This window comes from Rhipicephalus microplus, chromosome 6 (assembly GCF_043290135.1).
Source record: "Rhipicephalus microplus isolate Deutch F79 chromosome 6, USDA_Rmic, whole genome shotgun sequence".
NCBI lineage: Eukaryota > Metazoa > Arthropoda > Arachnida > Ixodida > Ixodidae > Rhipicephalus > Rhipicephalus microplus.
The window spans coordinates 70,136,880-70,150,599 of NC_134705.1; the positions used below are offsets into that span (position 1 = coordinate 70,136,880).

At 44.5% G+C, this 13,720-nt stretch overlaps 1 protein-coding gene across 1 annotated transcript; it reads left to right on the forward strand.

Moving 5' to 3' along the window:
- The first annotated feature begins 3,616 nt into the window (after positions 1-3,616).
- LOC119168100 (carbonic anhydrase 1) lies at positions 3,617-5,286 on the forward strand. Its single transcript, XM_037419516.2, has one exon. The coding sequence runs from the start codon at positions 3,864-3,866 to the stop codon at positions 4,752-4,754; it is 891 nt and encodes a 296-aa protein (XP_037275413.2). The 5' UTR covers positions 3,617-3,863; the 3' UTR covers positions 4,755-5,286.
- The last annotated feature ends 8,434 nt before the right edge of the window (positions 5,287-13,720 follow it).

The window sequence follows — 13,720 nt, forward strand, 5'->3', positions numbered from 1 at the left end:
CGTGAAGTGAACCACGGATTCCGACGTAGACTTAACTGTTACCTGCCGTAGCGAAACCGCTTAGTTGCGATTTCTTGAGAAAAATATGAAAAGGTTTTTGTTGTTTTCTTTATTAACTTTGAAAAGTTAGCTATAGGTGAACGCTGATTGATTGACATGTGCGGTTTAGCGTTCCAAAACCACCATGTGATTATGAGAGACGCTGCAGTGGAGGGCTTCGGAAATTTCCACCACCTTGGGTTTTTTAACGTGCACCCAAATCTGATCGCACGGGCCTCAGCATTTTCTAGTTGCGAACGTTGCCATGTCTAATTTTTAATTTTCATACGATGTGAGCAAGCTTCGTAGGTACCCACCCCTATTGACATTTTAACCAGTCGAAGAACTGTGATCGTTTCTTTATTGCAGAAGAGAGGAATAAATTCGTCTCCGATCCTACCATGCTTCTAGGGATAATACAAGCGAAGATGAGCAGCGGGCGCGTCCCCCAAAGGAAGTCGCAACGAAGCGATGCATGAAAATAGGTCTGTGAAATTAAGAGTTTTCTGAGCCTTTGACGCGTCATTGCAATCTTCTGTACAAATGCCGGAGACAGGCAAGAGCTCAAACTCTAATGCGTGTCGTAGGTCTAGTTCTAATGCTAGTCGAAGTCGTAATGTCTAGGTCTAATGCTAGTCGTAATGCTAGTCGTAGGTAGGTCTAATGCTAGTAGTAGGACTGGTGCACATGTAGCGCACCAGTCCTCTACATTGATGTGGCGTGATATCCAGAGAAACGGACCATGTAGGTGTCTTGTAGTGGACAGTATCAAATATGTAACGGCATTGGCTACGCATAACACCGAGAACAGTGGCACAGCAGGCCAGGCTTCTATATCGCCCTTGCTGTCATACACGCTTCGCAGATACCAGCACCATACAAACAAATCCCCGTGGTTAACGATATACAAACGAAACCACCAGTCAGAACATAATGAAAAGAATGATCACACTCTACAAACACCGTACCCCGACATGAATATACCTTTCTTTGTTACATAAGGTGCGTATCGTCCAGACACCTGGACACGTCTCACTCCATGACCATGAACCCACAAAGTGGCACCTCAAGAGCTTACGAACCGCGGGCGCCATCAGAACTGTTTTACCCCGGAGGACACCAACAGATCCGCTAAACTACACTGAAACGCTAAAGGATTGCCGACAAAGCCATATGTACTTACCACCACCAGTCAAATCACTCCACCCAGAGGACGTTGCCTGTAGGCCGCTTCAGACTAATCAATCCCCCTGCCTTTACATCCTTGTCTTCCACCCCATTGAATATCCCTCATGCTATCCCTATTGTGGAGCAAATACCACGGTGTATCAGTGCACTTGGGAATGTCCACAGCAACCGGGCAACCATTCTATTCCTTCACCTTGACATCCTTCTAGAAAGACAGCGCCGACGAGCTCAGAGCTACAGGAGCATTTTCGGCTGATCCATCGGACGCTCCGCTTAGCGTGAGCCAAGGGGGGCCTGAACTAAAGGCTCGCCCCGACTAGGACATTTCTTTCGGCCTACATAAATAAGCTTTTCTCTATCTCTGCAGAAAGCGTTGTCGGCTAATGCCAAGCTGCTCTCGGCGTTCGGTTTTACAAAATGAAAATGGTCTCGGTAACATTTTCAAAGTTACAGGAGACGCGTATGAAGAAAGTACTTTGCCTAATCCTGCTGCCAAACTGGCAGCCTAAGCAGAAGCTCAACGCAACAGAGCTACAGCTCGCAGGCCCGCCAAACAATGCAGTGTCCACAGCGCAGACACCATGAGTAACATTCCCCATGCACTGGCGAAACATAACGTCATCCATGTGTGCATGCAGGTAACTGTCTGCCAGTTTATATATCGGAAATGTAAGAAGCAAAACAGACATGCTTCAAATTCACAACATTGAAGTTCGAACATTTACATGCTTCAAATTCAGAACTACAGAACATTGTAATCGTGGGTGAACGCTTCAAATGTGCCATTATATTTTCGTAGTTGTCTTGAAGTACGCATAGTTAGCATGTCATAATTTGTAGCAACTGCGAACTTTGCTCATAAATGTAGAGTCCAAACCACTGAGACGCAGCCTGTGCCGATTGACATCATTAGGCGACACACAGCCGTGGTGCTTTCTCAGTGCTCACTCTGCGCTGAGACGATAGACAGCAAGGAAGTCGCTTCCCTCACTACAGGCGCTTCGTTGACTTTAACCAGTGTTTTTAGAGTTGAGCGAGATCTGATCTGAAAAACAAGCAAAGAAAGAAAAGGGCTCGCGAAAGAAAAAAAAATCTGAAGAGAAACAAAGGAGGCTGTCCAGCTTTCACTTGGGCACAACTAGTGCGAAGCTGCCTTCATTTTTATTTTATGACACGTCCTCATAGGCTTAAACAGTTGCTTGGAGTAAACAAGTAAAAAGAGATGTTTACATTTTTTTGTCAAACTATATAGGTTTCACAAATGGCACACAACTGCCTCTCAACCCACGAGCTCTGGTTTGACGCCCTGGTTCCTATTTTCCGTGAATCACGAAGGCTATTGCGAACAAGGCCACCGCTATATATCATAGGTACTCTGGTCGCGTATGTGGCTGCCACGAAATTCATTGATTGAAAGGTTACGTGGCTCATACCTTGCACTCAATGGGACCGTCGCACGACTTCTGAGGATCGACCCTCTCCTCGCGCGACAACAGCTTGCGGAATGCTGTGAACTGTTCGGGAGACAATTCGATAGGTGAGGAGGTGAGAAGAGAGAAAGGCGTGACTCTGCCGCTGTCACCACAGTACTTCGCGCCAGCGCAGTAATTTTGTAATCGTACAATTTTAAGTGTGCGCAAGGCTCTGCGTCTGCAGCAGGCTGCATGTAGCGTACACATCGTTTCAGGCTACCACCAAGAACATGTATCCGGTGCCTCTTCTTATTTTTCCTCGTCCACATCCGGGCTACGAAATGACTTTCCATTATTTTTGCCTGCGCATTACCCGAAACGTGTACAACGGGCGAGCGTCAACCGACAACAGCGTCCTTCGGGCGTTGCTTGGCTTCATGCACTAGCATAGAGTCATCTTGGGTTTCCACGCTCATTAGCAGCTCGGAGAGCCTGTAGTTAAACCACAGACGATCAAGGACACGACAACGGAACCACCATTTGCGTAAGGCTTCCATTGCTTCGTAGCTGACATGCTCTCGTAGCTGACATTGCCTTTCCCGTTTTTTAGTATTCTCTCGTTGTACGTAGTAGGGTTGTTCGGCTCGCCGCCTCCGCTTCGCAGTCATTGGTTAGCCAAAACGTCGTCTTCATCCTTTCAGTGTAAGCTTTGTGTAATGGGATTTACCCTGTTTCTGCGGCACTAGCTTGTTTATGATGATGATACTTTTGTGAGACGTCACCCAAATATTCGAGTTCAATATATACGTATTAGTACTAAACACCTCTGGCTGATGTTTTAAAGGCCCTAAATAAAGTAATGATACATAAATTGATAGCCGTAAGTGTGCAGAGTTCTTTTCTTAATTGCTGCCCAAATAGTGGCTATTCCTTTTTTTTTGAATGGCGGTTGAGAAGAAGACGAGGTTCAACAGAATGCCTACGTATCTGGGTAACAACAACAACCCATTGAATTTTTTTTTATGACACTGTCTGCCGATCACTTTTCTTCCCCTTAGCGGGTAAGCTACATCAACGAGAGAATCAGCACCCTCATCGTTACTTCGTGACAGATGTTTTTCCGGCCGCGTCAAGCTCGTTTACCAAACCGTCCCCAAAGGCAAGGTTCTTTCCTGTTCTGATATTCGTTGCGAATTTTTCAAGCACATTCGTCCTTCTACAGGCATGTCCTCCGTAAACAAGCTGTTTGACTGCGTCCCTAAGTGCTATTTTGGAAAGAGTACGGAAAAGAGCACTAAGCGCATTGGAAACAAGCAGTCACCGGTCAATATTGTGACAAAAGACGTGACACCGGATCCCTATTTGAGGGACAACCCACTGCAGTGGGACGATACGGGCCTGCGGTCTACGAGCATCTCCAACACCGGTGAGACATGGGAAGTGAGCGTCAAGGTGGCGGAACCAAACCTTCGCGGGGGACCTCTGCAACACCACTACCAACTGGATCGGTTTCATGCCCACTGGGGCAAGACCAACAACACCGGCAGCGAGCACCGTGTCGACGGGAAGCAGTATGCCGGTGAACTGCACTGGGTCCATTTCAACGCCGACAAGTACAAGTCATTCGTGGAGGCAGCTTCATCTGAAGAGGGTCTCGCCGTGGTGGCTGTGTTCTTGGAAGAAGGTGCAGCTAACCCACTGCTTCAGAGCGTCGTCGACTGCATCCCGCACATCAAGCACAAGGGCATGAAGTGGGTACTGCAGAAGCCTCTAGACATCTCCTCGCAAATTGCAACCGGCAGTAGCTACTGGACGTACGAAGGCTCGCTGACGACACCACCGTGGTACGAGAACGTAACATGGATTGTCTACAAGCACCCCATCGTAGTGTCACCCGAGCAGTTGGCAGCTTTTCGCACGCTGATGTCGTACGAGGAAAAAGTCCATCCGCAGAAGTCTTCCGATGGCCCAATTGAGTGCAATGTGCGTGCCACACAGCCTCTTATGCGACGCATTGTGCGGGAGCCCCTGAATAAACGGGACGAGAGTGGCCCTCGTTCACAGGGACGGCCTTGTTCCCAAGAGTGCTCGCAACTTCCGCAAAAGAAGAACTAAGGCGTCAAATCAGGGACAGTGGCTTGAGACAGAGCTGTGTGTGTTTTATGTAGTTGATGTAGCTGAAGAAATATTCGTAAACTTTTTCGTTCTACCCGTTCACTCCGACTACGCTCTGAGCCTTACGAGGACAATCATATGCCTTCATATTCTAGAGGACATGTCTTATGTACGAACCTTCCATGACGTGGGCGATTTTACAATTATATAAATGTCGCGTGAGCTCTTCGCCGCTGGCAATTACAAACCATAATACTGTAAATGAACTTCAGTGGCGATGACCAATGTTCAAATGCCTTGTAATACGCTTAATAAGAGCAGCTGTAACATAGAGGCACATTTTCCGATTTCGCGAAAATACACGCTTTAAAAATTGTATTACATGTGAGCTTTTATCCTCACGGGACGTAGATAGAAAATCAGCATCATCTTCATGAGCCGGCACACGTTTCCAACTTCCCCAGCATTCTGTACGGATGGTGGACAAGAGAACCTAATACTTGAGACCACGTTCCAGCTTCTGAAATGTAACCAAGCCTTACGCGAGTTAGCGCTTTACTCGCCGACAACGTTTCTGGGCATTGAAATGAAGGATATATAGAGCCAAACGCCGCTCATTCTACCGTCTGTTATTGTACTTTCAACGTGAAAGATAAAAGTTCCCCCTCTATTTTAACATGGGAAATTTGGCCCAGGACTCGGCTAACTCTATTAAGATATTCATAATGGTTTATATTTAGTCGTTGTGAATTCGGGCTTTTGAACGCGAGAGAATGTCCCGCCTTTTTAAGTGAACCTCAAACGCTAAGCGGCGTCTGCATCTGCACGAAGCTCTGATAGTGCGCCCCTGTAAACTACTGCTGCATTACGAGACGCGTGCCACAACGAACTGCTTCGCGTAGTGCTACATGTGTGGAAGCTCTACCCCCGTAGCTTTCCTTCCCTACACTGCCAAGAAAAGTTGTCGCCGCGTATTGCTGCGCTACTTTTAAAAGTATTTTCTTTGACACATTTGTTGAATGGTTAACTTTTTGTTAGAGAACTAATATTCTATAACAACTATTCATTTCAACTGACATCACACGCTGTACTACTGATTGATAATATATCGATCATAATTTAATCTACCAACTGTTGATCGCTCCCCATGAGTGGGTAGGTGCCTTGCACGTTTGGATCGTTATCGTAATGAATGTTTTGTGAAGGAGCCGAAGGAAGCGTGGTTGTCAAAAGCAAGCAAATACAAGTAGCAAAAAGGAGCCCCATATAGGACTTTGTTCGTTGTACTTACGCAAAGGCAGAAGATACCACCATGCTAGGCCTACCCGTCGCACTCGCAACGATTCCGACCATTTTATATGCAGTTTCGTATTTGATGGTTTGGGCTGCCGCCGTCACGCAGAAAAAGGGTCTTGGTTTAAACTGGTTGGGGAAGACTCGCATTTAACTAAAGCTTCGCAGCAAAGATTAAAGCATGGACACCAAAAAAACAAAAAAAAAATTCGGCAGATACCACGTACACTTCTCAATCGACATTATGCGAAGGATGCGGAGGAAAGGTTACCGTGTTGCAATTTTTCTATTGAGCGACACGTCATGAAATGACGCTAAGTATATGTACAAGTGTTGACACATGTTGAAGACTTGCAGATGAATTTACAAATGTTGCACGCACAGACATAAGTTAAAGAGTGGCAGATGTTTATATAACCAGTTGTTCGCACTTGCGTAACGATGCCAACTGGAACATGCGTATTATCAACACCTGAAGCTGATATGAAGCGCTGATGCCCGTCAGGATGCTGCCCTGGACACTGCTACAAAAATGAACTTCAACGCGTGGCAACTAACCACAATTGACGATAATTCCACGTGACAGCTGTATAAAATAAGTACATATGTAATGTTTAGAAAATTGGGTAGGCAGCACTGCAACCACTATTCACGTTTCACGAAGAATAGCGTCTATTTGATGCCCCACCTTGGTGGTCTAGCGGCTAAGGTACTCGGTTGATGACCCGCAGGTCGCGAGATGCATGGAGTCCCGGCTGCGCAGGCTGCATTTTAGATGAAGGCGAAAATGCTCTAAGCCCGTGTGCGGAGGTTTGGGCGCACGTTAAAGAGCCCCAGGTGGTCAAAATTTCTGGAGTTCTCTTCTATGGCGTCTGTCATATTCATTTGGTGGTTTTAAGGCGTTAAACCCCACAAATAAATAGGCGTCTATTTGAAAATTAGTTCCCAGACCTTGCGTAGCTCTGTGGTAAAATGCTTCATTGACACTCAGAATCCTTAACTTTGATTACAGCCAGGACCCTGACATTTATTCTTTGTATTCATTGGGTCTACGCTACAGATGTCGGGTATTTTTAACGCTCGCACGTTAAAATTGCACATGTGTTTTGTCGTCGTTTCTGGGTAGATAATAGGTAACAATCAACTGTGGCACACAGCCGCATACCAGCGGCACATACCCTGCCGTGGGTATCTGCCACTGTTTGGTGGGAAGTATTTGATGACGTACGCAAAAAAATTGTGAAATAATTTTTCTCGACTTGCGTGCCATATTCGTCAAATCATCTTACCCTTTCATGCTAATTTTGGTTCACGCCAAGTTTAGGGGGTAACCACGAGAACACCCAAACGTAGGCAGATAGATAGATAGATAGATAGATAGATAGATAGATAGATAGATAGATAGATAGATAGATAGATAGATAGATAGATAGATAGATAGATAGATAGACAGACAGATAGATAGATAGATAGATAGATAGATAGATAGATAGATAGATAGATAGATAGATAGATAGATAGATAGATAGATAGATAGATAGATAGATAGATAGATAGATAGATAGATAGATAGATAGATAGATAGATAGATAGATAGATAGATAGATAGATAGATAGATAGATAGATAGATAGATAGATAGATAGATAGATAGATAGATAGATAGATAGATAGATAGATAGATAGATAGATAGATAGATAGATACGCGCAAAGTCGTCGAAGTTCACTAAGAAATGCTTCGCATTTAATAATCAGAAAAGTGGGTACATATATAATACTTCATGCATACAAATACAAGAAAATGGCATATGTAAGTGCCCACGTATTATATGTGGTCCAAGAAGTACATCTTCAACTTCTTTCTGAAAGATAACATGGAAGAAGCACGCATTATCAGAATTAGTACTTGGGGATGACTGTTTATTAGATTACAAATTTGCTGTTTGAAAAGTTGCTGACCATAAGTTGTTCTAGCTATTGGCGTAAAAAAGTGGGATGTTTAAAGTTGTAGTTCCGAGCGTTGTTAGCGTAGGTATTGAGAAATTGCTCAGAGTCATTTCTCTACTCTAAATGTATGAGCTTGGATAGACGCTGGTTATATATCTAATGAATGTAAAGAATGTGTTCTGATGAAAAATGCGAAGATACGTGCTCGTGGTACGATAAGTTATGAATGAATCGAAGAGCTTTCTTTGAATAAGATATAAACTGTTCAGATTAGACCGCGACGTAACTCCCCAAATTAAAACGCAATAGAGCAAGCGAGAATGAAATAAAGAAAAGTATAATTGGTGTTTTTAAAATTTTGGTAACAAAGCCCAGTATCTGTTTAGGACACCTACTGATTTGGCTATGTTGTTTACAAAAAACTTTCATTACGTCTCCTAGTTCTCTTCGGTTATAACCTAAAGCAAGTCAACTAGGCCACCTGCTGCGAAATATTCTGGTAGCCTTAGATGCCACATTTAACGCGAAAAAGAACCATCCGCACGCCAGCATATAAGATGCATAAAGTTACGTGATCACAGGTTACGATTGATAACGTTGCCGTTATTCACAGCTGCTGCAAAAATTTTTTTTCTGAATATATAATCGTCTGTTAACGTCTTGGTTTTTTGTTCTGTGATGAACGGTTAGATAGTGAAAAAAGAAGGCTTATAACAGCGGAGCTGTTTAGGCGATGCGTAACTGGTCCAATTGTAACCAAAAAAATTCTACGTTGCGATGACGCCATCTTGCGTTGGCGAGCAACACAGCGCACAGAAGTGTGGCTGCTTGGCTCCAACACCAGCTCGCCTCCCTTCACACAGCGCGGAGTCACTAGTTCACGCCAGACTTGACGCTACGGCCAGCTGCTCATGCGCATTTTAAATGTGTATAAAGCCGGCGGGTGGCGGTGGTGCCAAGTGCCCTCATTCGCAGGCATGGTGCGATCGAAGAAAGTGATAAACTTCGATAAAGCAACCGCTTACCGAAAAACTTGGCGCGCGACCAAGAAAGACCGCTGGACCCTCCTTGTTTAAAGTAGTCCATGACGTTTTACCACAGAAACCGTAAATAGTTACTGTGCTGTACTCGACTACAACTTTGAATCCCTTTGTATAAGTCCACATAACTTATGAGAAATTCTCAAAAAGGGGGCAAGTGCTGGAGCCGACTTTTCCACATGTGTACTGGTCTTCTTAAAGGCTGCTACTAGCAGCACCGGTGTGTGCATGCTTCGTGCCTTCTGCCCCAACAGCGATATCTTTTCCCGGAATACCATTTCTTTTCTGACTCGCCCAAGTCACCACGACGACTTCTCATTGTTCCTCCTTCCCTCCCCCACTTTGGTCGTTGCGCTCTCTCCCTCCTCTTCCTCTGTTTGGATCGGAGGAGAGGGCACGAGGCATACACAGACAAGCGGAGCAGAAATCAGATAAAGTCTCAAAAAAGACAAGTCTATTTGCCGAAACGCTCGCTCCAGCACCAACCTCCTCATTACGAATTTCTCATAGCAACCTACCATTTACCCCTTCTTGCCTTTCCTTTGAATTTTCAGCACCACTTGGCATCACTTTATATGGCGAGGACCAACTAGGAACCAATTAGCTCCATTGTACCTCTATCTTACACTATGTGCGTGAAATCTTTTCGAACTTGCTATGCACCCACTACGTAGCCTTAAGGGAATAAGCGCAGTAACCTGTGTGCCTTTTCTGGTCGGTGGTGGACTTTAAAGCACAAAGTCCTTCTGATAATCACATGTTCTGACCAGATATGTGATAATCACATGTTCTGACCCAAACCTGAGCACACGGGCCTACAACATTTCCGCCTCCATCGGAAATGCAGCCGCAATCGGGATTTGATCCCGTGACCTGCGGGTCAGCAGCCGAGTATCTTAGCCACTAGACCCCCGCGGCGGAGCTGCCCCAGCTGGGAATGATAGGGGACTGATGCGCCCGCTCTTCTCCGGTGGCCTCCCTCAAGCCGGATCGTACTGGAGCAACTACATTCGTATTGCACCATTTTCCTTCAGTGGGCGCCGGATGAAGGAAACTGGAGTAAAACAGGACCAATTGACTGATCATGCTCCCCTGGCTGCTCCGCAAATGCTCCGGCGTATCACTTTTGCTCCAATGGATGGTACGCAAATACTCTGGCTTATCACTCAGTGGCATTCATTGGCTGTTGGAAGAGTGATGTAGGCAGCCTCACCGCCGCGAGGCCAATCTCCACAAACCAACGTGGCGCAGACCAAGCCGCTGCAGTGATAATTGGGCGAAGCGTTCAGCCACACTCGGGAAAAGGAAATCGTTCTGTACGCCTTCTCAATATCACAAGTGACTAAAAGCAGCAAGGAAGGTCATCATCGACAGAATGGAGTTGTGGGAATGGTAATCGTGTGATGGTTCCTCGCAGCAAAGGACACATTGTGATCTCCCGAGCATTGGGCGACCCGGCCGTCCCTGGCCAACACCACCTAGAAAAACTCAAGGCCCCCACACGGTGCCGTGACGTCACGCCAGTCAGATCGTCCTGGAAGTTCGCTTCACCTCACACAATCGCTCTCTGTAAGTGGCGCGGTGTCGCGAAAATAAAATTCGCTCGCTCATGTTGTGCACAAAAACTAGATAAGATGCCTCGTCTACAATTATGCACACAGCTTGGCCGGGAAACTACCATAGATGGCAGCCTCATGAAGGCACTATGTTTTCTTAATGATTGGGAGGGATTTATCTAAATTTTTGTCGTCAGGTAATCATTTTTTGACCCTGCTGTGATTGCTATATATTTGATACTTCCGGATGATATATCCCGGAGTTTCAAATGCTCTAACAGGTATACTTGAAAAATGGCATAATTTGACGTTGAAACTAAAATATCAGCAGCTGAAAGTGAAAAAAAAAACATAATCATGCTCAAACATAAAATGACACTCATTTCTGCTCAGCAGCAGTGAAAGCTTGTTTATTACATACAGTGGTGACAGGCTGCTCCATCCAAGACACATTAGTAAAACTGCACATGCGACTCAGCGTCTGGAAGAAGTAGGTACATTTCTGCTACAACAGGGCACGAATTGTTACCTCAAACATGCAGGCCACAGATGTGCACGATTTTCGTGCAAAACAGAAAGATGGACATTAGCATCCCGCTGACCAATGGCAGGATGCGGGGTATTTTCTTTCTTTATTTATTTGTTTATTTTGAACAAACAATTATATAAAGTGGTTTGTCCAAGGGGACACGGCTAAAGGCAAACATTGCCTGACTGGGCCGTGCCACCCATACAGCAGCAGCAGCAGAAAGATGACATATTGTACATAAAAGCATACATAAAAAATAATCAACTACACTTGTTTTACACAGATGTCATGTACAATCAAAATTAAAAGCAAATGCAATAATTGAAAAAAAAAACATCAATTTTGTACACTTTGACAGGTTTTTAGCACTAAAAGGCAGACGCACAAAATAAGAATTGATGCACGTGTAACTCTCGAGCAATGAAGAAAAAGAAATGAACGACAACCAAGTACAACGTGATAGGGTTCGCGAGTCCCATGCGAAAAAAAAACAAAACAAAGAAAACATAACATTGACGTGGAATCAGTCTTCATATATTAACTTTAGTTTTGTCCTCTGAAAGTAATAATTCTCTTATCGTTTTTTGGAAATCTTGCTTCGTAATTCCAGAATTTAGTAGATCTGTAGTTAAGGCATAGTCGTTGAGGAGGTTAGGAATTTATTGGCATTGATGAAAGCAAAAAACATTTCATTCACAAATCATACTGTCAAAATAAGACTACATAAAAGGCGCCTCAGCTTTTAACAGTTTCAAGTTTTCGCTTTGCCTTTGTGGCAGGCAACTTTTAATTTGGTGTTTTTGCCTTTGTTGCAGACAACTTGTTGTTAGCTGTCTTGCACAAGTTGTTTAGAAGGGTGTTTGCTGCAGCACTTAAAATGTAATGCATGACCTGTTGAGGAGCATGCCCATAACCACAAACATCCAGGTCCTCATTATCACTGAGGATGCCATACGCAAGAGCCACTAGTACTTCTTTCTGCTTAGGAAGTGCAAATAACTGAGAAGCGAAGCGTGGACTCCTTAGCTTGTCGAGCACTATTTCTGTGGTAAGCACAGTATTTATAACCAAGTTCACGGGGGAACTTCAACCCACCCCTGGTCATGCTCGTAATAAGGACAGTTTTGGCAATGTCAATCTCTGCATCATCCATTACCAGGTTTTCTTTGCATGATTGGCACAAAAGTTTCTTTAGTGCAGCATAAGCACAGTATCCTGCAACATATGTGACAGCTGGAAGCCTTGCCACTTTCTTCTCACTACCACTGTCACTAACCGTGACGTCGAACTCACTTAGCAATGAGCTGACACTGATGACAGGAATATCGCACAGCATGTCAACATCTGGCAGCTCAAGCACTTTCTGTAACCGCAACTTCGTATCGGACTCGTAAATCTGCCTAATGGACACATGATAGTTGGCACCAGACAACTGACGGTACCGACCCAAGCGATCTTCGAGAGAATCTGTCTGAAACTTGCCCAGCAAAATGTATTGCATACCAAGCTTTTCAAGGCAGTAGATACCGATCTCGTGGAGTGCGTGAGTTGTATGACATAAGGCTAAGTGTGTGTCCCTTGTCAAATGTCCTGCATCATGCTTCAAACTCTTCCAATAGTCTCGCCACTGGATCATTTTCTCCAAAAACTGTAACTAGGGGCAAGGTGCCAAGGTAATATGCTTTTGCAGGTCATCTAAAAGCCTCTGGCCCTTTCGTGGAGTTTTAACATTAACAATATTCCACCATGTTAGCACCGTGTTGATGTACTGAGCTGTGCTATCAGCATGCTGAAGGTTGCTATTACGAAGTGCTGCCTCTGTTGATGAATTGAAGATTCTGAAAGCCAACTTAACATTTTGCCTCTCCATGTTAGACGAGTTGAAAGCTTTCAACGAGAATGTCGGAGCAATCTTCAAGAGCTCATTTTGTTCAGACTCATGCAGCTCACATGAAGTCTTGAATGATGCTGTTAATATTTTGGGTGTGGCTTCTATACTATTTGGATCTGGGAAGTACATGAATATTCCTGCATTGCATTGATTCTACCAGGTATTTCGGACAAATTTTAACAAATGAACATGGTGCACGACAAAAAACAAAGGTCATGAATGGTCAGCAGGATGTTGGTAAACTATCCTTAGTCTCGGGGGGCTTGAAAACAACGACATTGTTTTCCTGTTTATAGAATTGTTGTCCGAGTTTACAGCAATCACTTTGAATCCAATATGCCCAAGATTGACAACTAGCATTCGCAAAAAATCATGCAAGCATTTTGCATCAATTGTAGCCACTGGCAAAATATACACATCTTTGTGATAAGATAACAAACTCTGAGTCATAAAGACATATGCTGTTTTTGCTGGGCTTGTGGTGTTGACTGCTGCACCTGTTATTGATCCAGCTTTGAAATCAAAGTGTGACTGAAGGTGGATTATATCCATCATTAAAGTTACTCTCTATTCATGTTCTTTCATTGCGGCAGCAACTTTCTTAGCATATGACAGAAAAGAGGAGTCTTGCTGCTCCATGGCTGGGCTGACCTGTTGAGTGGAGCAGACACGTCATATTGTTTGAGGATGAGGCAACTTTACCTTCAGTG